The 23,960-nt window shown below is 34.1% G+C and overlaps 1 protein-coding gene across 3 annotated transcripts; it reads right to left on the reverse strand.

Moving 5' to 3' along the window:
- Window positions 1–2,950: 2,950 nt before the first annotated feature.
- LOC113709215 (probable protein phosphatase 2C 38) lies at window positions 2,951–7,980 on the reverse strand. 3 transcript variants are annotated; one of them, XM_027231919.2, is made up of 5 exons: window positions 7,712–7,980; window positions 7,032–7,364; window positions 5,603–5,985; window positions 4,165–4,401; window positions 2,951–3,662 (listed from the first exon to the last, which is right to left on the reverse strand). In XM_027231919.2, the coding sequence occupies exons 2-5, from the start codon at window positions 7,360–7,362 to the stop codon at window positions 3,432–3,434; spliced, it is 1,182 nt and encodes a 393-aa protein (XP_027087720.1). In that variant the 5' UTR covers window positions 7,363–7,364; window positions 7,712–7,980; the 3' UTR covers window positions 2,951–3,431. The 3 variants fall into 3 exon arrangements, with proteins under 3 accessions (XP_027087720.1, XP_027087719.1, XP_027087721.1); XM_027231918.2 differs by having other exon boundaries at window positions 7,032–7,539; window positions 7,712–7,979; XM_027231920.2 differs by having other exon boundaries at window positions 5,603–5,970; window positions 7,032–7,539; window positions 7,712–7,976.
- Window positions 7,981–23,960: the final 15,980 nt, after the last annotated feature.

The following is a 23,960-nucleotide window of genomic DNA, read 5'->3' on the forward strand; positions in this document are numbered from 1 at the left end:
TTTTCCTTGTTAGACTCTCTCTCTCTCTCTCCCCTTTTTTGTTTCAAAGGCAAGTCGGGTCACAAGAAGGGATTTAAAATCTCTCTCTAGGCTATACGTTGCGGGTTTAGACTTTGTATCCCAGCAATTAAGAGAGTTTAATGCACCCGTTTGGTTTAAATGGGCTTCTCCCTTTTTCTTAGAGTAGAATGGTGCATGTGTTGTCGTTTTTTAAAAAAATAAAGTAAGTTTTTGGGGAGCTGATCTAATACTTCAACAATAATTGTATTGGTGATTGGAAGAGGAAAAGGGCCATGCCAAAATGTTTCTGTTCTTCGAGTAGCCGAATCTTGCCCAGCAACAATGCTTATGATAGGGACGTGCTTGCTTGTATATCCTCGGTCGTTTGCTATACAAATCCTTGCCTATGGAAGGTACTAAGAGTGCGTACGATATTACAGAAAGAGACGTGCTAAGGTAATTTGAAAATATAGATAAAAATCGACAAAAGTATATAAACATGTCAGTGGATCGAGTCTTATTTAGATTTAATCACCTAATATATTTAGGTAGGGTTTGGATTTAATTTTTCAGATCCATTCTCTACTCAAGCCAAATCATGTAAGAGAGTCATGGGTTTGGTTTTTTAATAATTCATATTCAAACTTAGATCTATATCAAACCCTATCTAGACCCATGTATATTGGCAAATTTATAAAAACAAAAAATCTATTATTCTATGATCATTAGATCAAATACGGTAAGATTTCATGATTCTTTTCTTTTTCAAGCTAATCATAGTTGTCCTTGTAATCGGTACGTACAAACTTTTTCAAAAAAAAAAAAGTAAAAGTAAAGACAAAGTAATAAAAGATTGGACGTAGATATAATTGAAACTTTGAAAATAAATAGAACTAATTGATAATAGTTCTTTTTTTTTGAGTTTATAATATTTCATTTAATTTTTTGAATAATAATTTTATTATTTGAAAATAAAAATTGGATGATATTTATGTTATTTTTGAACTCTAAATTTTTAATATATTTTTACTTTAGAATGTTTAGAAAAATATAACGGATACTCATTGAATATCCAGATCTATGAGGGTCTGGGTTTTGACGTACTTTTCAGATTTAGACAGATTTGAATCTGGGTCTAGGTCTAATTAAATTTAATGAATTTGAATTTGGGTGAAAGGGATCTACTACAAATTCTACCTATTAACATGCCTAAACGTGTACATGTTTTCTTACTCATAGCATCCAATGATTAGGGTTCAATGCCAAAACTCCTCATAAATTACTATACTAGTTGAATTGTACACTAAAGTATTTTAGATACTTTATACCATTGGTACTCTCTCTCTCTCTCAATTTTTTTTATTTTTATTTTTACACCCTTGGTCAACTAAGAAGAATGATGAAAATTCAACTCCATCAAAGTAATTGATGAAATAACTAATTTATCCTCTATTAAAACCTATACCAACAAAATACCTTTTTGGTGGAAAATACATATCACTTTAAATAGACTAACTTTCACTTAGCAAAAATCTAATTAAAAACACATAAAAATAAAAATATAGGGTCACTTTAATGGCAATTGTCAAAAGTAGGGCGAGGGGGGCAAAAAATCAAAAAAATTGAGGGACTACTTTTTCTAAAATCTTATCATTTTCTTTCAACGCATCATAACTCCTTAGGTTCATATAATAGGCAAAATTTCACTTGAAATCTTCATAAGAATCAAGCAGAATAGAGCCCACAAATTTTCATATGAATTTAGCACAATAATAGCAATAAACATTACCAAACCTAAATTAAAACCCAGATATTAGTAAACAAAATATTGGCTTTAGAAATTTCAATAAAAACAGCTAAATTATTCACTTAGCTATATGCATATAGAAAGAAATCGAAATTGTAACTTGGAATTGGAGGAATAAATAGGGATTTCACAGTGCTTTTTCCTTTATAGCAATTTTTCTTACCTACGTTGACTTGAAATATGTAGTGGAATGGGATTGTTGAGATTCTTGAAGTTGATTTACTCCTTTTTTTTTTTTTTTAATTCTACTTCTTTTTTTTTTTAATTGCCATTCAAAGTGAACCCTAATTTTATTTTTATGTATTTTCAATTGGTTTTTTATTATGAAGTGAAAATTAGTCTATTTTATGCCACAATTTTTTTTCACCAAAAAGATAATTTTTGGAACTTAAGCTTTTAATGGAGAATAAATTGGTCATTTCATCAATAACTTATAATAGAGTCGATTTTTCCGTCTTTTTTTAGTTGATCAAGGGTATAAATTGCCTATTACAATACTTTAGGGTGTGAAGTGTAATGGCCACAATAATTCGTGAGAGTTTTCTGCATTTAACCTTAATGATTATATGAAAAAACACACTTCCAATTCCAACGTGTCTAACTCGCATCATTTAGTGCTTTTGGATGCTTAATTTGTACTTATATGGTAGGATAACTTTGAAGGTCAATTATACATTACAAAAATGGCTACAGTTCATAGAACTAGCGAATTGAAGGAATGACAAACGTGACACCACAGGTAAGACACGCCAGTCGGCCAAACAAAATGAAGTAAAAGGGTTGCTTAGCCTCGATTCTTGCTACTTGCGTGCTATGTCCTGTGATACTTGCTAAAATGGACGAACGACCAATTTAGTACACACAAATAAGTAGTAAAATTTTGTTAGAATGCTTGATATGTTTGCTTGTTTCATTCTTAGTCAGGTACCACATTACATGTGATTTCTCATTACCTTTTCTGAAGCAAATTTTGGAACTCGGATCATCAAGAATTTGTAACCACACAAGCTCAAGAGAATGTAGTAAAGTGAGTGTGCTTAATCCATCAGTTATGGCTGCTGCATCAAGAAGTAGGTGTAGAATTGATGCCTATTGCAGCATCAATCAAGACTCGCGGGCGGCCAGAATTGGAGCACAAAAGAATCACAAACAAAGAAAGGTGCACGAATACTGGATTATGGACATCCAATACTTTTCGTCCCATAACAATGTAGTACAAGGGGAGAGAGACAAAATTTTGACATTTAGTTTCAACTCCATAAACGAAGAAGAAATATGTATAACTTTTACCAAGAAAAAGAACATAATACCAGATGAGGTGATCAGTTCAATAACAAAATAGTGATCAGTTAATCTCCATATACCATTCATTACCTCTGAAGGCAAACCATATCAACATTATGAACCAGAACCTTCTGAGTTTCATATGCCAATCAGCAGAGCAAGTTTTCAGTGTTCTTTTCTCGTTGCATCTTCTTGGCATAATCATTAACCCCACTATTTACGGTGAGATCCCCAAGGCCAAGTTATGCATATTTCTCATCTTTTCCTTTTACCTTTCTGGGTAACATAAAACTTCTCCACCCAAACGGGACAATGTGCACCATTTAAAAGCTCCTCTTCCTTAGGCATTAGCATCCTCAACAGAACCTCCACCTCCTCTCACTGAAACCACCGACTCCCTCAACGAACTGCGACTAATCAAAGGGGAATCCAGGTATACTACTATAACCGTGATGTCATCATGAAAATGTCTCCGGACCCCTCGATCAATTTTTTTCAGATCAGAATATCTCATTTCCCGTTTCTTTGCTGCCTCACAAAGTGCAGCTTTGATAAGTTTCCTAGCAATGCCCTGCATCAATACATGAATATTAGGTAGCTGAAATAACATCAGCAAATAAAAGACTAAACAGAATGATAGACAACACATTTACACCAGAGACAGAATGATGGCAAACACAATGAGGCCACCGGATTTCTTGAATCAGGCAAACTTTAAAATATGCAAAAATGTTCCAAGATGATAAAGCACATGATAATGGTGCTCAAAGAATGCTACACATGCCTCTGATAGCTACCAAAATTTCACCCCAAGTCTTACGTGGCAAATGCAGATGTGGATTATAAAGCAAACAGGTACATTATGCCACCTTCTTTACTCAAAAATTTTTATATAGAATCTACAATGGGACAATTGGTAGACATGACTAACTATGCATCAAGACAGATGACATAAGAAAGCATATGATTACATGTTGCCTTTTGACTCTTATGTCCATGCTCATGTGCATCTTTTTACCAAGCAACAATGTCAATGAAATGAACAAGCCCAAAAAGATGAACAAGAATCCTACATTGCGTGGGCAGGTGTTGACAATGTCAACTGCCTCCTGATTGCTCAGATGCTCCCAAAGTCCATCTGAAGCAAATACAAGAAACTGATCTTCAGGGTAGAGTTTCTGCACAAATATTGATGGCTCAGCTTTAAGAATTGGCTTCTGGAAAGGTTCAGGCAACCTAAACTTTGGCAACAAAGGTTCTCTGTTGAACTCTGTTTTCTTCAAATAAGCATCACCAATTGATCTTGAAACCTGCAAATTAATGAAACTATACACTGTCAACATTAATGAAATGCTACATTTCAAAATTTATTCAATAAAAAAGATTACATTGTAAACTTTGAACATATGATGCTCATGCACACAAATCAAAATCATTGTCTTAATGGTGCAAACCTGAAAGGTTAACCTTAAACGCTCCACTCCACTTCCAAATAGCTAGAGTTATCAATTCTTTGTCCCACTAAAGAATCAAGACATTTACTTGGGACAGTATGTTTACAGCATCGTCTCAACAAATGATGTTATCTCTAAGATCAATATAGCAAAGGTGCCCTCAGCTCAGGAAAGGCCCCGAATTTCAGCTCCATCATTTTCACTCAGGCATGCATAGTCCCATGTCCTCAAGCAATACAATCAACTTGCCAGTCAGCTTCATACTCAAATCCCAGAGACCAGGCCACCCTTCTTTCACATGGATGACATGATGCTTCAAGAACTTTTGCCCTAGATCTCACTCTTCATCAAGTATTTAACAGAGTCAAGGTTTTCTTTATTTTATTCAATTTTACCTATTCTTTTGAAGGGGAAATTGCTTAAGAACATAATTATTCAATTGGATAAATCCCCAACTTATTGACTAAGTTCAAACACAAGCAATAAAAGCCATCATTATTGACTAAGTTCAAACACAAGCAATAAAAGCCATCAGTTGTAACAATGACTGCTACTTTCTAATGATGAATCTCGGACCACAAAAAGAAAAACTTTCTACTCCAAAGTTGTTGAGTACATGCAGATATGTACAAAATGGTAAACAAGAGTTAAAATTTCATTATATTTATGCTTCAGCCAGAAAAGAAAGAAATGTGATTTTCTAGCCAGGCAGAAAAGGTAGAGGATAATAAATCATAAAAGATGTGCGAACTTGCATTACAAAAACAAAATACTTGTTAAAAAGTAACTGTCCACCATCAAAAAGAAGAGACACTAAAGAATGAGATAAGAGGAAATGGTTAAAATTAAAAGATGATTGTTCGTAACAAATTATCCGAAGGTTCAACATACAATAAATAAATAAAAAATAAAATCTTCTATCAAACAAAAAGCATCTGAAGATTAACCAAATGCATGCATCAATATTGACAGGAATTTATACCATAAGTTCAACTCTATGAAAAGGACCAAAAGGTAATCCTTAAGTACGCTACAGAGCATAAAGCAAAAAAATCACCTGAATAAGACCCTTTACACGCCAAACCTTATGCCTTAGAACCACAATCTGTGGATCATCAGGATGTGAGGATTGCAACTCATCCCTAACAGATGGAAAACTTGCATTGTGCTCAGTTGATAACTGCACAGGTTTCACTTCTTTTGAGGATTTGTCCATTCTCCCTAAGACCACCCGAGAATCACCAGCATTTGCAATGTATAACACTCCACTACATATTATACCTACTAGACAACACGATCCCACAGAAGCCATCTGTGGTTGAATTAGCCATTGTTTTTCCACCATAGAAAGAAACGCCTCTTCTGTTGCCAAATAAGCTTTACTTATAACATCAGCTGACATTCCTTGATTCTCTGAAGTATATTCTGCATCATGAATAGCTGTTAAGTGAGTGAAATATGCATTAGAAAGTAGAAAGGATCAAAACCAATGACTATACGGGAAAAGAACTGGGGAGAAGAGATGGACGAAAGATGTTATAAACAATAAATCACTGTTTACAACTTTTCTTGTCAAGTTTACATCATTACATGGATTAATCTATGGAAAAGGAATAATTGTCTATAACATTACTTGAGAATGACTTGTAATTTAGAAACCTGATTCTCCAAGATTAGTCTTGGACTTCAAGCTTAGAAGGTAAGGAAACTTCAGCAAGTCAAGTGGGCTACAAAATTATGCTACCTAGAATCCTATTCAGCACAGGGGCACTGGGAAGTTGTGCAACAACATATTCCCAACATGATCCAGAAAGGTAGCTTCAAATAGTATCTCAATATAGTTTACACTAGGGAAACTAAAAGATTCCCATATTCCCATAATTGCAAAGCTGATTCCAGATTTATAGGATCCACTATATCTCAAAACCTATCAATTATTTTTCCCTTTCTGTGAATTTAATGGGCAATAATACAGATAAAGCATTGTTATCCCTTTCAACTTGCACAGAAAGACTATCATGAACACATTGTTTGTTGGAGAAAGGAATCAAATATCCCAATTTGAAGACGCACTGGACAAACTGCATATGCTCTCAATTATTGAAAGCAAGCAACTAAAATATCCACTCTTCCACTTGACCAGATTTTGACCTCATATTTTTACTATTAAAAGAATTATTTGCTATTCAATTCATGATAATTGCAGATAAAAACAATAATATGAATAACAAAGTAAAGTTTTAGCAGGCATTTGTCAACAAACACCTTAAACTCCGCATGAAAACTCAGCAGCAGCAATAAGACGATAATTTTGACTGTAAAAGGTCCACCGTACACCCATATTTCCTTTGCTAGATAGTCTCATGGAAGCTAATCAAAGCACCATAATAACACTAACACATATGCAACTATATTTGTTTCGTGAAAGCAGAAAATTACAGAAGGCACAAAATTATGTATAAAACAAGGGGTATACGAAAACGTACTTTTGATATTGTCAAAAAGATGATCACTTATGAACTGAGAAGCCTCAGGACCGGCATGGCCATCATAAATTCCAACAAAAGTTCCTTGAGGACCTGACTCCTCCAAGCTCAATGGCCCAGATTCAAGCTGGCTATAATCTTCCAGTACATTATTAGCTTGGATTATTGCCATTGAAAATTCCCCATGAACATGGCGCCCTGAATCTTTATACCACCATAATCCGTCAACTCGACATCCCAAATCACCTCCTCTACCACTATTTTGACCTTCATTTTGAACAGAAGGTCTCCAACAAGGCGATACAATCCTTCTCAATGTAGTGGTCACCATCCCTTTACATATTATGCTTAAATAGTCAATCAGCCAAACGAACCAGCAATCAAAATCAAATACTTGTTATTCCAATAGCCTAACCCCAGTTTTTGTCCTATTCTATCCCGACTATTCAATCCCGTGTCCAAAGTTGCAAACTTTATACAAAATTCAATGAATGCTGACACCATTAATCTGTACAATAACCAACAAAAGAAAAAGCCCATTAATCCTATATGCAAATACTCCACATTTAATGTTGAAAATCAAGCAAAAAACATTAGACAAATTCCACATCTTAAGCAGAACTTATATGAAATAAAGGCTAAAACATGTATGAAAATCAAGCGGAAAGTCCATGACATACCTTAATAATCAGACTTTATGGATTTTGATTTTGCAGGCAAATGACAATCCCATAATTTTCTAGCTTGAATACAACAAATTTAGGGGTAAAATTCAAGAAGAAAAGCAAAAAGAAAATTCTTCAAGACTGGTGAAAAGGGCAGGCGCAGATCAGAGAGAGAGAGAGAGACGGGGGAGAGAGGAGAGGCTGAGGGGGAAGTTGTTATTGTTTCCTTTGCTGTAAAGAAAGAATATGCTATATGTATGAAAAAATTATATACACGCACTAAAAGTGAAACTAACTGAAAAGTGGGCTTTTCTTCTGCCCCATTCCAAGGAAGGGTTGGGTATGAGTTTTTGGTGGCTGATTTAAAAAATGTAAATTAATAAAATTTAGAGGAGATAAAAAAATATTGCATTGGCCATCGGCGGGGTTTATGACTTTGACCGGAAACAAACCATGCATTTAGGCAACTTTTTCTCATCTCTCCTTAACCTTTTATTTTAGTTTATTGGTAAGAAAATGTATTTTATTTTTCATTATTATGATTGAAGTATTCTCCTCATATTTTCAATAGTTGTGTCACTTTACCTCTTTGTCAATAGGTCAAATTTTATTAGTGGGTTTACTATGAAAATGGACACTTAAAAAATATGTTCAAAAGCTGTTAAAAAATTAGGTACTGGATTGAATAAATGCGAATTTTATATTTCTTGCATTATCCATAATGATATGCAATAAACATTTTTTCTTCATCAAACGACAACAATCTACACTTACTCTTGTACTATGGAAACCAAACAGATGCAACTATATTCACTAATAGAAAGTGCCAGAAATTCCTAGAATTAGGAATGCAAGAGGCTTTGAACCCTCCACCTACACCCAAGAGAGACTTTTTTTTTTGTCAAACACACCCAAGAGGGAGTTGGGTAACTTAAATTCCTCTTTGGTGGCCCATAGTCCAATGGTTTAATGATATGCAATAAACGATGAGCAAGAATTTATGTGGTGTACATGTATGGTCCGATAGTAATTTAGTCCAGAATTTGTATAGTGTACATCTCTGGACCGATAATGGTTCAATGCCTATCGATTTTTCCTGATTCAGTTGGACTCTTCCTTAGATAAGTTAGCGTAGAAGTACTACTAGTATAAAAAGTGACCCAAAAAAAAAAACAATTGTGTAACATAAAATGAATCTATTTACCTTTCTTTTCATTTGTTTTTAATTTTTGACTCTACACAAAATATATTCGACATCTGAAGCCTCGAGAAGTTGTCAGGATTGAATGCACTGCACTTATCTATATATTCTTTTGATATCACTAGGGACAATTAAAATGTAAAGAAAATTGGCAACAGTTTAGTGATATATATATCTATATATATATATAGCTTTCTCACACCTTCCCACACCCTTCCGTCCCCAATTATCAGGCACATGATTCAAATCTAAATATAACAATGGAAAGAACTCTAGGAACCCTTTCTTAATTATTGAACCAACCCCTCCAGTGGTTTAGTGATAGGTTGCTTAATGCAAAAACCATCGTACATGATTTGGAAAATGTGTACCAAAAAAAAAATTTACGTAGGATTTTAGAAAAATAACATTAATAGAAAACATTTATGCCAAGAGGCTTCTCTTGCTTTGTAGCTAGTAGATAATGCAAACATTAAATCATGGTAGAAAACGTCTATTCTTTGTTCTTCTTTTGAATAAATATATTTTGGACTGCTAAGATTTGTTTGACACTGTACATTGTGACACAAACCACATAAAGAATTTAGAATTCACTACTGAAAAAGTGAACTAGAAACATGAATTGTTTGCATTCATATCTCCGAATAATGAAAACATGAATCTGCAGGCCACATTACTTAACTAAGACTATTATGATACATCATCCTTGTGCTGAATGTATCCATAGTACTTTTTTCTGTTTGGGGTTTAAAAAAAAATACTAATTAGCAGCAGTTGAAAACCAGCGCAGGTAATAAACATAATACAGAGGCCTGCAGCCGTGTTAGAACTTAGATGGCGCGTTTAACATTGATTAAAATGGTTAAAGAAAAGCTTTTTTGTTCTTTAGCAATGTTCTGCTCTAAATTCAGTTTTCGCTTTCACTTTAATCCGTGTCACCGTGTATAATGCGTGTCTTACCAGTGTATACTAAAAGAGGCAATTTCCCATTTGGCATATATCCTACTTCAAATTTATTTTCATCCATATATTTGGCACATAATATAAATTTGGATTTAAAACTCAAATTTTGTATATGTGGCGTATATCCAACCATGATAGTGTATACACCGTTAGTGTATATAAGATTACTCTTTTTGTTTTTGGTTTAATCATACCGAAGTTGTTCAATTAATTTAATTTTGTGGCCACATGGCATCTCTTGGTTGAAGTTTTCACTTCTCATTTCTTTAATGTGGGATTCTATTTTCTTGTTTGGAACTTTTTTATGGAGTAGCTGGTTTGTTAGTACCATTTTCAGCAAAAAAAATAGAAAAATTAACGTACATCAATCACATTGAGATATAGCTATGCTTCTACATTTTTCTATATTTTCACATCGAGATATATTTTGTTAGATATAGACGGGTGCGTAGAATGCAGGACAAGGAATTTGATCTCTTGACCTATACCCAAGTATTAAATCTTTTTTGGTGACCAACTATTTTAGAAATAATTGGTTAGATAAAATCGTATGACTTGAATGAGTTTGTTCTCGCAAGAAAACTTGCTAGTCAAATTTCAGTTATAGAAAATTTCGTCTAACTTGTTGAATCTATATTCTTACCCTTATTCCCTATCTAATTCTTACCCTTATTCCCTATCTAATTCAATTCTTGCTCCCTTGATCAGTAGCAAGAATATGTTTACTTGATAACCTTCGCAACCGGGATACTAACTTATAAAAATAGATTTCAACGAAGCACCAGCAAAAATTCTTATACTCCCACGAGAAAGATACTCTCGGGGAGAAATATATGATTGAAAAAAGCTCTAACAATTTATAATTTGAAAAATACTAAATTATGGTGAAGAGTAAAATTTATGCCGAAGAGGCAGTGGTCTAGTAATAAAGTTGAGGCGTCAAACTTAGACGTCTTAGGATCAAATTCCTTTACTCTTCCCTATTTCTTAAATTCTACTTTTTCCTTACTAGAACTTTTTTTTTTTAATAAAAAAAAGAAGGGAATTTACAATCACTTTAACCAAATAACCGTGGCATATTTGACTATGTTTCATGTTCTTTAACAACTGAACTTGCCCATCGAACATCTGTATTGATGGAAAGTCGAGGACCTGAGAGGTAAAAGCTCTGAATTCAAATCTTCTTTTTTCCTTACCGTTCCTTAAATTTCACATTCTCTCCACTAGAATATATATATACTAGAGGTATTTGAACTGTGCAAAGCACAGTTTGGGCCCCCTAGAAATTTAGTCGAATGCATGGCATCAAATTATTTTGCCACATGATGAATGAATAGAAATATAGGAGAAAAATTGACTATCAAAGCAATTAAAATTGACAAATATTATTTGAACTCTCATTTTTGTTAATCATACTTCCGCTATTATTTTTATCATATAGCTTTTGTTTATTGTAGGAATACAATTAACAAAATATGGAGAATAAATAAAATTTTTCTGAAAATTTGTTGTAAAGAGAAATCCCATCTATGAATTCAACCTCCCTATTTTTTTGTGATTTGAATAAAGATTTTTGAACCACTATTATATGATACCCAAAAAGGAGAGAAAATTAATACACTATAAATGCATTGATGTATTAATAGTAGTATAGTTTTAGTTAAAACTAAATCAAAAGCAGTCGTAATACTTTTAGTACTTTAATAATGAGAAAAAGTTTAGCAAGCTGCTAAAACATGGCACAAACTTCAACATCAATATAGCTTACTATAAACTTTCATATTTTTCTTTTTTTTGATAGAAGAGGTGACAACATTATCCTGCAGCTCCAGAATATAAATAGCAAGATTAGATAAAAATATGAATTGCTATGTTTCTTGATCTACATATACAAATTAGAATTTAACTATTTTTTATTGCAAAACCATCTTCCTAATCAAAATTGAATTTTCTAACAATTTTTTGTCAAATCACACTCTAGGCCGAAAGCCTCAATTGTGAGTTTGTGACTTCCACCACCGACTGCAATCTTTGAATACCAACCCAATTGATACTACACCACTTAGAGTACTTAAAAAACAAACAAAAATTAACTTTAGTTTAAATATATACAAAATCTTATTGGGTCCTTCAATTAAATTGAATAGGCCACAAAGTAATTGCAAAAAGAAAGAAATGGAGAAAAATGGAGATACAAGAATGCCTAGCTAGATTTATCTTGGTGGAAACATCATATGATATATCTTTCTCCTAAAAAAATACACAAAATTGTAGATAATTACAAAATGGAACCAAAAAAACAAAGAAAAGGAAACAAAATGTGAAGTCAGAAATCAAATCATGGGAGGAGAAAATAAAAGAATGAATTTTTGTTCTATTATTCATAGAAAATGATCATTGGTATAAAATGAATTTTAAGATATTTTAATATTTCACCTTTTATCCATGAAGAACTATCAAATAAAAACATCATCCTATAAATTTAACAAACAAATGCCAGTTGGCTATAACATTATGATCAAAAAATAGAGCAAACATGAGAGATTAGAGATGAAGAAAAAAGGAAGAAAAGAAAATGCAAAATGGGATAAAAATAATAAAGAATACTTTTTGCTAAGTAGCTATCATCTTGACAAAAAAAAAAGAAAAAGAACATGACAACAATCTTTTTGTTAGATTAGTTTTAAAAAATAAAAAATAAAAAAGGTGAGAGATGACAGTAGTTACTGCAAGAAGAAAAAGAAAAGATGGAGTTGATTTTCTCAAGGAGAAAAAATATTTTAATCCTTTAACCCAATTGAATCAAAAAAGGGAAGGAAAAATTTAGGTAAAATAATCAAAGGTCCACTTGTCAAAAATACATGCAATACATGTGTCAAAAAAATGGTTAGCTACAGTAATTTGGATTTCTTTTTATACACAAGGTAGACATGTATGATAAAAAGATAATTAAAAAACATGTTCACATAAAACTTAAATATTTATGATAAAAAAATATTTATTTTCATGGTAAAATGCGGGCTGCGGGCTGCGGCTTCTGGTATTGTTTTCATGGGTCACGCAACTGCTCTGAGTGGCTACTGGCTAGTGTACTAATGAGAAAGAAAAGAAACGGTCCAATGCCAAAAGCAAGAGAATGCTTCAGACAAGGCTTCAGACAACTTGTAGAAAATATTTTACCTTGCCACTTGTCAAACAATGAAGGAGTCACGTGGCAAGAGTAGAGGCAAACACTAAACCTTTCTCTTTTCTTATATACAAGGTAGATATATATATATATATATATATATATATATATATATATATATATATATATATATATATATATGTAGCTTCTTGTCGAATCAAAGGTTACGCATGAGACACGTACAAGTTATCCATTAATAATGCATATAATCTCTCTTTTCCATTAGTGCATATAATCTCTCTTTATAATCAAACTTCTTGATGGATATAATCTCTCATCAAACTTGTACGTATCTCATGCGTAACCTTTGATTCAACAAGAAGCTACGTGTACTTGAGAGTGAACAATTGCCACCCTTCAAGTTCTAGAAAACTACATGAAAGACCAAAATATTTTGCAATATTGTCAACATTTTACTTTATTTGTCTCCCAACTTTGTAAAAGCATCCTACATACTTGCCCCCTTCTCTCTCTATAATTTTATTAAATTCGTCACACTAACCCCTTGGAAACTTACAAAGTTCACACCTTTATTACGTTTCCTTCTTAGCACTACATTCTTCTTTCCTTTATATAAGAATATTGAACTAATTACTTTTGAAAAAAATTACGGGATGAATTCTAAATTAAATATGGATGCCACTCTATAAGGGAAAAAATTTCAACCTTTTTTTAGCTGGAAAACAATTAGGCTAATTAACTCTACTAATAAACTGTAAGTTGACAATGGTAGGAGTTGGCGCGGGTCGGGTATCCGTCCCGTCCATCATTTGGCTGACCTGACCTGCGCTTTTCCGGTCAGCCATTTTCTGACCCTTACCCGCCCCGCATATTTACTAGTATCTGCTGAGACAAGGTCAGACCAACGGGTACCTACTTCGTTTCTCTTATCATTTTATTTTTTTTAAAATAATTTATACTAAGTTAATTTTATATTTTACATATTCATCTAAAATTTAATACAGATTTCTTTTCTACAAAAAAGTCTCTCACTAAGAAACAAGCATGCGAAGAGAATACAAGATAAAGAAAAAAAATTTAAAATCAATAAAAGTTTGAAATAAGTAGCATTTTTTTTAAATATATGTTCTACATTAATTAAACTCTTTTCTATAAAACATAAGATCATGACCGCGACAAATAAATTTTGTAAATAAACTATAGTCTCTCATATTTGTAATGCAATTTGTTCAATGAAATTGTTTATTTAGTTCTAAAATTGTTTTATAGTATGTGTATAAATATATATATATATATGCGGGTTGGGTCGGGTACCTGTAAATTTTTAATTATGTGACCTTAACTCGCCCCATATCTTAGCGAGTACCCAACTCTCTCTTGACTCGATCAAATAATGCATATCGGATATCCTAATTTTCGAATCGAATCAGATATGGAAGGTTTTTGGAGTAGTAGATAATTTTGCCCATCCTCATACAATAGTCCCTTTCCCCAAAGGTCCTAATTCCGCAATTGCTTTAATTGCCGAATATACTTTGACCTACGCTAGTTGATGGCCGGAGGCAAATTATCTAAACTTTATATTTAAAAGAGATTACAACGAACATCCGGAGATGTGCTGGGTCTCCGACTGGAAAAAAGAGAGAAAAGGACAGGTTCATGTAACTTGCTCAAAGATTATTTTATTTTATTTGCATATTAGCCTCTAGTCCCACCTTAAAGCGGAAGAATCTAACAAATTTTCAATCTACGATAAAATTTTTAACTAGTCATTAGAGAAACAGGTGTCCACGTGGCATCTTCTACATAATTTGCTTGATTTAACTCCAAACAGATTGACAAATACAACATGGATCCAAACGTTTGGAAAGCCTCATGGGGAAAGTGCACATCAAAGAAGCAGCCCATAGCAGTTGTGGGCCGACCCAGGTTGCTTTTTTTTTTTGTTTGTTTGTTTGTCATTCGTCACTTTATATCTATATCCTACTCTATCCTAATCTATCTAGGGGAGAGGCCCAACTGGACCTACGGGGGGCAGGTGGGGACTGAACCACCACCTGACCAGACATGTGCACTACACACCCGTCTAGATTTTTTAGAAGAGCCACTTATTGTGGCAATTGGTGGGAGGCAAGGTTTCTCCCATCCCACCAAGCATTAAGTGCTTGGTGGTGGCCAGTAGCCCACTATATTTAATTTGTTTGGTCATTGTGTGCTGGCATTTGCCAACTGCATTTAATACTTCCCTCTCGTCCCAGCTTGCCATTAAGCTCGGTCAATAATAAAGCACAATACTCATTAAGCATGCTTTGCATTAATAATAGAATTTTTCTAACAGGTGTTTAAATGGGTACTTGTTAACATATTTACATTCCACCTAACCTATCAACCTATTGTATATACACACATTTAAACACTTTTTCTCTTGCATTTTATACATTTTCTCTTGCATTTAAACCTATCATATAATTACAATTTTCTCTTGCATTTTACACTTTTTTTTAATTAATCCCCTTATATTTATACACTTTCCCTAAACAATTTTATATTTCTAAAAATCTAACATTTGAAATACATTTTAGTGAGTGCCCATAGAACACCCGTTAAATATTTATACTGTTCTACTTTATATATTTATACGATATAAGATGCTTAGAGCTAATTATATATAAGGCTCAGCCTGAAAAGTACTAGGGTTGTCATTACTGTAACAAGTTGTGAAAAACAATGATATACCAAAGAGAGGCATCGTTGAAGTAAGAATCTATTCAAGCACATTTAATAGAATTAATAAACGTATTTGCAGTGGAGTGCAACACTAACACCCGAAATACCATGGCAAAGAAGTGCAAGAAAACAAGAGTAACAAACCCAACATTTTTTTAGGGGTTAAGTGCAAAGCCTACATACTTATGATCCCTTTCTCATTTTTTTTGGGTAATTAGTAAGTCCCTTTCTCATTTTTTTTGGGTAATTAGTAAGTCCCTTTCTCATCAGTAATTCGTCTCATAATTTTTTCAGAAGAGCCAAAATAAGATAGTTCAAGCCCTTCATAAGTTTTATATTCAAGAAAAAATTATCAAGTAATTGGAATTGACTTCTTTGAGCATATTATTTTACAACTCGATTGGCTACCCTAAGCAAATTCAGGAACCAACTTAGGCTTGTCCACTTGTGTAGTTGTGCTGCAATTTATCATTTGGTACACAGATAAAAGTATGTACCACATTAATATCGAATAACCTCGACATTGCAACTTAACTAATTAAACATGCTCCCATTTTCATGGAGAGCTCTACAATAGATCTCGGATCAAATATACATGTTTTTTTGGCAAGGGGCATTGGCTCTTATCGATAGATCAAAGAATTAATAGAAAAGAAAACATCTAAAATGTTTTCTTTAGTCCAAAAAATGGGGAAAGAAAAAAAAAGAAGGAGAAAAAAATTTCGAGCTCGTTCCTGAGCTTGAGGGAATTTAAGCAGCTTGAGCAGGAATGGTGGTATTGGCGCAGATTGGAGGGTTCAGCTTGCCACTCAGAGCTGGCTTCACATTGGCACAATTGCTTGACACATTTTCTTGATTGCCATTGTATGCCAAGTCAATGTCAGCAATCTCTACACCATCGCATGGGATACTCTTACTGCAAAGAAGAGTCACAACAGCTGGTGTTGCTAAAGTGCCAGTGATGTTCTTGAAGCTGACTTGAGCAATCTTAACACTTGATGGGGCCTGTAAAGCAAAACAACGAGGAAAGAAAAAAATTAGCTCAAAAAGAAATGCACTTTAGAATTTGATTGTCTTTGCATGCATGTTTTTTAACTTACAGTGTTTGTGCATTGGTTGTTTGGGCAATATTCTTGATCAATGATCACTGGATTGCTGACATTTTGCATGATAATGTTGATCTTGATCCGTATCTTTTGATATTTACAAAATAATGGATAATACTAATATCTCTTCAAGAAATATTTTCAGTTATGAAACAAATCAGATTCAAAGATTAAGTGCAAATGAAAGGGACAAAGGCTGCTGAAAGCTGTCGGACGCTTGGTTCGGACGTCCGATAATCATTGCGCAATTTCGGACGCATGAAGAACTCCACCACCGGACGTCCGAAGAAAATGAGACATTCCCCCTGACTTAGTGATCTCGATCGGACGCAAGTATCGCACGTCAGCTAGGATCCTTCAAATTCGACGAAAGTTGTTGGACGCTCATAAGGACAATACCGGACGTCCGATAGAATTGAGATGTTTCTTCTAACTCATTGTCTGCTTTAGGATGCAAGCACCGAACGTCAGATAGAATTGAAGAAGATTTTTCAACTCACTGCTTGCTGTCGGACGCAAGAAACCAGACTACCGGACGTCCAATACTCTAACGGCTAGTTGGCTTTTCACCTACTTTCTATCCGTTGGAAGTATTAATGAAATACTTTCCTGATCTATTATAAATAGAGTATGATCAGAAATTTTAAATAATTTTTGCACATTGAGACTACATCAGATCTTGAGTGATTCAAGTGTGAAAATACTCTTTAAAGAAGATTTGTACTCTTAGTTGTGTAATTTTCGATAAAATTTTCAAGTGTGTTTCTATTTCTTCAATAGTGTAGATTTGTGAGGGTTATCCGAATGATAGTAAAACTTTCTTGTTTGACCAAGTGCGATTTGGGGGGAGGAGGAAGTGATCTTTTTTTTGTACACAAGAGATTGGTTGTAAGTTGATCAACTTGAAGAATCTTGCTATATAAGTGATTTTCAAATTCAAGTGGAGTTTGAAACTTGATTTGCTATTCTATCCTTTTACTTACTGTCTTGCAATATAAATTGTTTATCTCTTCTATTCCCAAGCACTTGTGCTTTCTCATCAATTGCTCCATTATGTGGTCATTTAGAAAAAGAGGACAAATTCTCAAAAAGTGACTCATATTTTGGCCAATTTTTTTAAACCACCTAATTCACCCCCTCTTAGGTTGTTTTTGATCCTTACAATTGGTATCAGAACTTGGTCTCCTTGAAATTAAACTCAATTGGCTTAGGAGTAAAAATGACAACCAATAATGTCATATTTTTTGAAGGATATTCTGTCATTAGACCACCTATGTTTAATGAGTCAAATTAAATGAGTTGGAAAGAAAGAATGATTATCCTTTTGCAATCAATTGATATTGAATTGTGATTTATTATTAGTGAAAATCCATATGATGCCTCTCTTATAGATAAAAATACTCATAGATCTATACAAAAAACAAGAAGTGAACTGACTACTATGGATAGAGCTCATCTCACATTAAATGCAAAAGCCATGAATGTATTATATTGTGCTTTAGATTCAAATGAATCTATTAGAGTCAAGGGTTGCAAGTCAACTAAGAAAATTTGGGATAAATTGAAAGAAATTCATGAAGGTAGTGAGAATGTTAGAGAACAAAAGAAATCTATCTTAGTTACTAAATATGAGTCGTTTAAGATGGAGGCTCATGAAAATATTGATCAAATGTATTGTAGATTCAATGATTTCATTAAAGATTTAGAAGTGTTGGAAAAAGAATACTCTCTAGGTGAGAAAAATAGAAAAATCCTGAATGTCTTGTCCAAAGATTGGAAAAATAAAGTGACTGCTATTGAAGAGGCTAAAGATTTGAATACTATGCCTATTGAATCATTTATTAATTCTTTGACCTCTCATGAGATGAAACTTAAGATTAAGGTACAAGAGCAAGAAGATGCAAAGGTAAGAAGGAGCATTGCTCTAAAAGCATTTCAATATGAAGATGATTCGGCTTTCTTGGATGGAGAAGATGTGGAAATTGATGACAGTGATCTTGCTCTTATCACAAGAAGTTTCAAGAGGATTCTCAACAAAAGGAGATTTAGAAGAGGAGGACCTAGCAATTCAAATTCTAATCAATTCAACAATGCAAGAAACAAAGGAAGATATGAGACCAACAAAAAATAAGGTGACAAATGTTATGAATGTGCCCAATTTGGACACTACATAAGTGAATGTCCAATGAAGAAGTGGAACGGTGAAAGAAAACCAAAATTCAACAATTTTCAGTTCACATGGAATGGACACAACTCCAATGGTGAAATTGAAGGGGAAGATGAATCTGCTCAATTGACTTTTATGGCCATTGGAGATGATAAGATAACAATTTGTAACTCTCAATTTGATAGTGATGATGAAACTAATGATGATCTTGAATCTTTCATTAAAAAGTTACATGATATTTTGAAAGAATCTTATGCTAGAAACAAGAAATTAAAACACAAAATTAGTTTTGTTCTTCATTATAATACACGCCTTATTCAAGAAAACAAGATGCTGAAAACTGAAAATGATTTCTTGAAAAAGAATGAGATTGATTTACAAAATAAGTTTGATTGAAAAACAAGGCTTTGTGAAATGTTCAAAAAGGAGTAAGGTAATTTGAAAAGAAGAATGAATAATTTAAATGAATTGCTCCAAAATAAAAAATAAAACTGTTTTCAAGGAAATGAAACAAAAACTCATTTTGGCACTCATGAGAAGAAATTAAATTCTGGTGCAAATAATTTTGTAAGATTTATTAAACCTAGTTTTGCAAATAACTCTTTGATTATGTGTAATTTTTGTTGTCAAAAAGGTTAAATGAAAAGTGATTAATATGTGAGGAAAAATATTAGAAGAGATGTGAAATGCATATGGATAGTTAGACATGATACTAACTCTCAAGAAACCAAAAATTAAAGGGTACCAAATATTAGTTCTTGAACTCTTGATTTGGTGAATCTGGTAAATATCATTAAGGAATCAAAATAGTTCGTAGACAGTTGATACTCAAGACACATGACCGGTGATCCATCACATTCATCAAATTCAAACCAAAATCAAGTGACAAAGTGACATTTGGAGATGAGATAAAAGCAAAAAATTAGAGTAAGAGATGTTGGTAAGAATGATCAGATTTTTGTTCATAACGTTCTTTTGTAATTTTTTTAATGTTTCTGATATTTTGAAGTGAGTTTCCTTTGATATTTTTAATAATTGGGTAAACAACAAAAAAGCCCTCTGTGGTATAGCTATCATACAAAAAAATTCCCTCTGGTTTCATATCATACACGTCGATACCCCATGCTTTGAATTATTGTGAAAATTCTACGGAAATCGTCAAATGTATCGCGTTTGACTTAAACGCACTGGAAATGCGCGTGTTTCTTGCGGACAAGAGATTTCTACCACAAACTTTCAGCTGATATGCCTTCGTTACCCTTCAGTGACTTTAATAAAAAGTGGGAGACATCAAAATTGAAGGCTCGACCTTCATTGACTTTAATTCTTTCAGCTGATATGCTCGGCTTCAGCCAAAATTGAACGATTTCCATACATCGAGAGTAATCAGTCAAGCAGAGGTTGCAAGCCAGCAAAGGAATTGCAGGAAAGTGGAGAATCGACGTCTTCCTCAAGCTCTCGAACAACCAGCGGCGGAAACGGAGCTAGAGGTCTGCGATACCAGTATAAGATATGTATTTGTGGAAGGAATGCGAAGCTAAAGATTGTTGAGTCGGAAAAGCCATCGAAAGGAATGTTGTATTTTGTGTGTGAAAAAGATGAATATCGGTTCTTTTCATGGTATAGTCCAATCTACAGAGACGAGCCAGATCGAGATGCACCTGTCCCCGTAGTGAGCCAGCATGTTCAAGAAAATTCATATTTGGGTGGCGTGCTCTCAAAACTGGAAAATTTGGACAATGAAATGAAGAACTTGAAATTGCTAGTTGGAGGTTGTGTTATGGTAGCTATTTTTTCTATTTTATTGTTGTTGATGTCTACCAGATAAGATAATGGTAGGCTATTGTTGATGATGTAGTTCTTCATCTATCGAATTGCTAGTTGGTAGGCTGCTGTTGATGTTTTGGCATTTTGTTGCAGTGAAAAGGAATGAAATTGGTAATCTGTATATTGGAGTTTTGTTCTGGCAATTTGCATTTTGAAAACCCCCAAAAATGAACGAAATAAGCAATTTGGAGTTTTGTTTGGTAATCTGCATTTGAGCAAGTGTCTTGAAAATGAACAGAATTGCAGCAAGTACTAGTTGGAGTTTTGCGTTTTGTGTTATGTTATCTTTCCCTGTGGTGTTTTGTTTGATGTCTACCAACCGAATAATGGTCAGTGTTAGACCAAAAGTTCAATTCAAAGTTCTAACTGCAAATCATCTTACCAATTTTACCGCTTCCCAATTGAAAAGCTACACAATTCTTGAAATTTGCAAAGAAATATCGGCTCGTAGAATTGTGGGATGCTATCATCTTACCAATTTCCAGATTCATTCAGCAACTACAACTTACATAGTTGACAGAAAAAGAAGCCAAAAATAAATGTAGTTGCCATTTCACATAGCAGACACCAAAATCTGTTCACAGAAGAGATGTACAACAAATGTTTCCAGATTCATTCAGCAACTATAACTTATATAGTTGACCGAAAAAGAAGACAAAAAATGAATGTAACTGCCATTTCACATAACAGACACCAAAATCTGTTCACAGAATCTGTTCCCAGAAGAGATATACAACAAATGTTATAGATTCATTCAGCAACTACAACATCACATCACCCATATCACATAACATTAATCTGGTGGTTGCCAAGAACTTCAACCCAAAATCTATTCCCAGAACATAGATTCATCAAATGTTCAGTTTCATTCAGCAACTACAAATATTCCAAAAGCTATTCTAACTACGACTAGGCCACTATTCTGGCAGGTAATTAAGCCTTCTTTGGCTTTTGATCTCTTTGGCCTTAACTTCCGCAGGACATCAGTAACAGTTGGAGCTCTGGCTCTTTTTACTGTTGCAGTGGTGCCATCAGCCCTGTTACCTCCATTCTTTGTAGTACTTCGAGTACCATTAGCTCCTTCACTAATTGGCTGTTGTTGAGTGGACGACTCAGCAATTGGTTGTGATTGAATGAATTCAGCTGCGCTTGCTTCAGGTGCCTATAAATGCCATTTAACATTGTTAAAACATACAGATGCTATAACAATGACATTTAAGCGTATAAGGAAAATTACCTTATAAAATTTGGAGTTAGGGTGAATGGAATTCTTGCACGTCCGTGAGTTATGCCGTGGCTGAAAACATCTCTTGCAATGTACCACAAGACCCTTTCTAGTTGATACTTGACCTTTCTTAGGCTCATCTTGCGCTCTTCGGCGTAGTTTCTTCGGTCTACCAGGCATTCTCCTAACCACATGGGGGTTTATGGCCTCTTCTTCGCAAGTTATCAAATAAATATCACTTGGAACAGGTGTGATAGTATGTGCATATGTTTTCAGATATTCAGCTCTAGTGTAGCAAGTATGCACATAATTTTTTATAGGTAATCTACACACTTTTATCGCAGTACATGCATGGGCACAAGGATAACCTGTTAATTGAAAATACCCACAGGTACATGTCTAGTTTTTCAAGTCTACTACTACACATTTTCTCACACCACAGTCAACCTCATACTTGTGACCCCCGTCCCAAGTCGCAACAAATGTCCTACTCAACCTCTGATTCTTGTCAATCTTTTCTGCTATATTAGGACAGATTTCTCCTTGAAACTTTTGCATTCCAGATCTCTTTGTTCGAATTCTCTGCATCAATCTTCTCCTTATCCATTCAAGCATCCCAATGGTAGGTAACTCTCTTGCTTCTAATATGTAGTTGTTGAATGACTCATTTAGATTGTTTACCAGAATGTCACATTTACTACATCCTGTAAAATGTGATCTACTCCAAAGAGTTGGTGGAATTCTGCTCAACCAGTCAGCAGCTTCTTTGTTTGCCTTTTCTAGTTCAATCCTTGCCACTTTCCATTCCTTTTCATTGCCAACACTTGCAGCAGCCCAAAACATGTCTTTCATTTCTTTTCCTTTGAACCTTTGGTTAAAATTCTGGTACATATGCCTCAAACAAAATCTATGTTCTGAATCTGGAAACACTTCATTGACGGCATGCACAAGCCCTTTCTGTTTATCTGAGATAAAGGTCTAAGGAATGTTATCTCTTCCCATGCCCAAATCAGCCATTAGCAACTCCAAAAACCATTTCCAGGAGTCATACCGCTCTACCTCTACCACTGCAATTGCTATTGGCACCATGTTATCGTTGCCATCTCTGCCAAGTGCTGACAATAATTGCCCACCAAATGCTGTTTTAAGAAAACAACCATCTAGACCAATTATTGGTCTACAACCATCAAGGAAACCCGGCTTACAGGCATGCAAGCAATAATATAACCTTTGAAATATACCTGTTGAACCATCAGGTGTTTTGTCAATCTGAATTTTTATAGTACTTCTAGCATTTGTGTCTCGGACGGTGGCGGCATAACTCCAGAGTTTTTGATACTGCTCCATGTCCGTGCCAAGCATCATATCCTTTGCCTTACGCTTAGCTCTACCAACCTTAACAATTGACACATTGATCATTAAATCTCTTCTGATGTCATTCTTCAACCCCATCAACTCAATTTTTGGATTATTCCTGATCTTATCTTGATATTTGCTGCTCAGATATATGGCTGTTGCATGCTTATTTTGATATTCTCGAGCACACACATGCTCACCCTTCAGTGACTTTATTTGGAAGGTTGATTCATCTTGAATTGGTGTTGCCTGAATCCTCCAACTACAACCTTTTGCACAGTTGGCAATAATTTTCTTGAAGTAGTTTTTCACCCAAGTAACTTCATAACTCTCTCTTACTAGCCATTCACACAACACAGATCTAAACACTTTAAAATTAGTAAACTTTTGCCCCACTTTCAGCTCAAAGTGTGGCTTCATAAACTCAACTTCAGGATTAAAGTCAAGGCAGTTATCTTCTTCTCCACTACCAGATCTAAATTTGTCTAGCAACTCTTCATCCGGAACCACAGGTTCTTGCCAATCCTCCTCAGTCACCTCAGCA

Source organism: Coffea arabica, chromosome 9e, assembly GCF_036785885.1.
Source record: "Coffea arabica cultivar ET-39 chromosome 9e, Coffea Arabica ET-39 HiFi, whole genome shotgun sequence".
NCBI classification, from domain to species: Eukaryota; Viridiplantae; Streptophyta; class Magnoliopsida; order Gentianales; family Rubiaceae; genus Coffea; species Coffea arabica.

Coding starts and splice junctions, on each gene's coding strand:
- LOC113709215 (XM_027231919.2), bottom strand. CDS start 7,362: ATGGTGACCACTACATTGAGAAGGATTGTATCGCCTTGTTGGAGACCT. Junction 4,402..5,602: donor GTGTAAAGGGTCTTATTCAG/GTGATTTTTTTG, acceptor ATTAATTTGCAG/GTTTCAAGATCAATTGGTGA. Junction 3,663..4,164: donor TCAACACCTGCCCACGCAAT/GTAGGATTCTTG, acceptor GTATTGATGCAG/GGCATTGCTAGGAAACTTAT.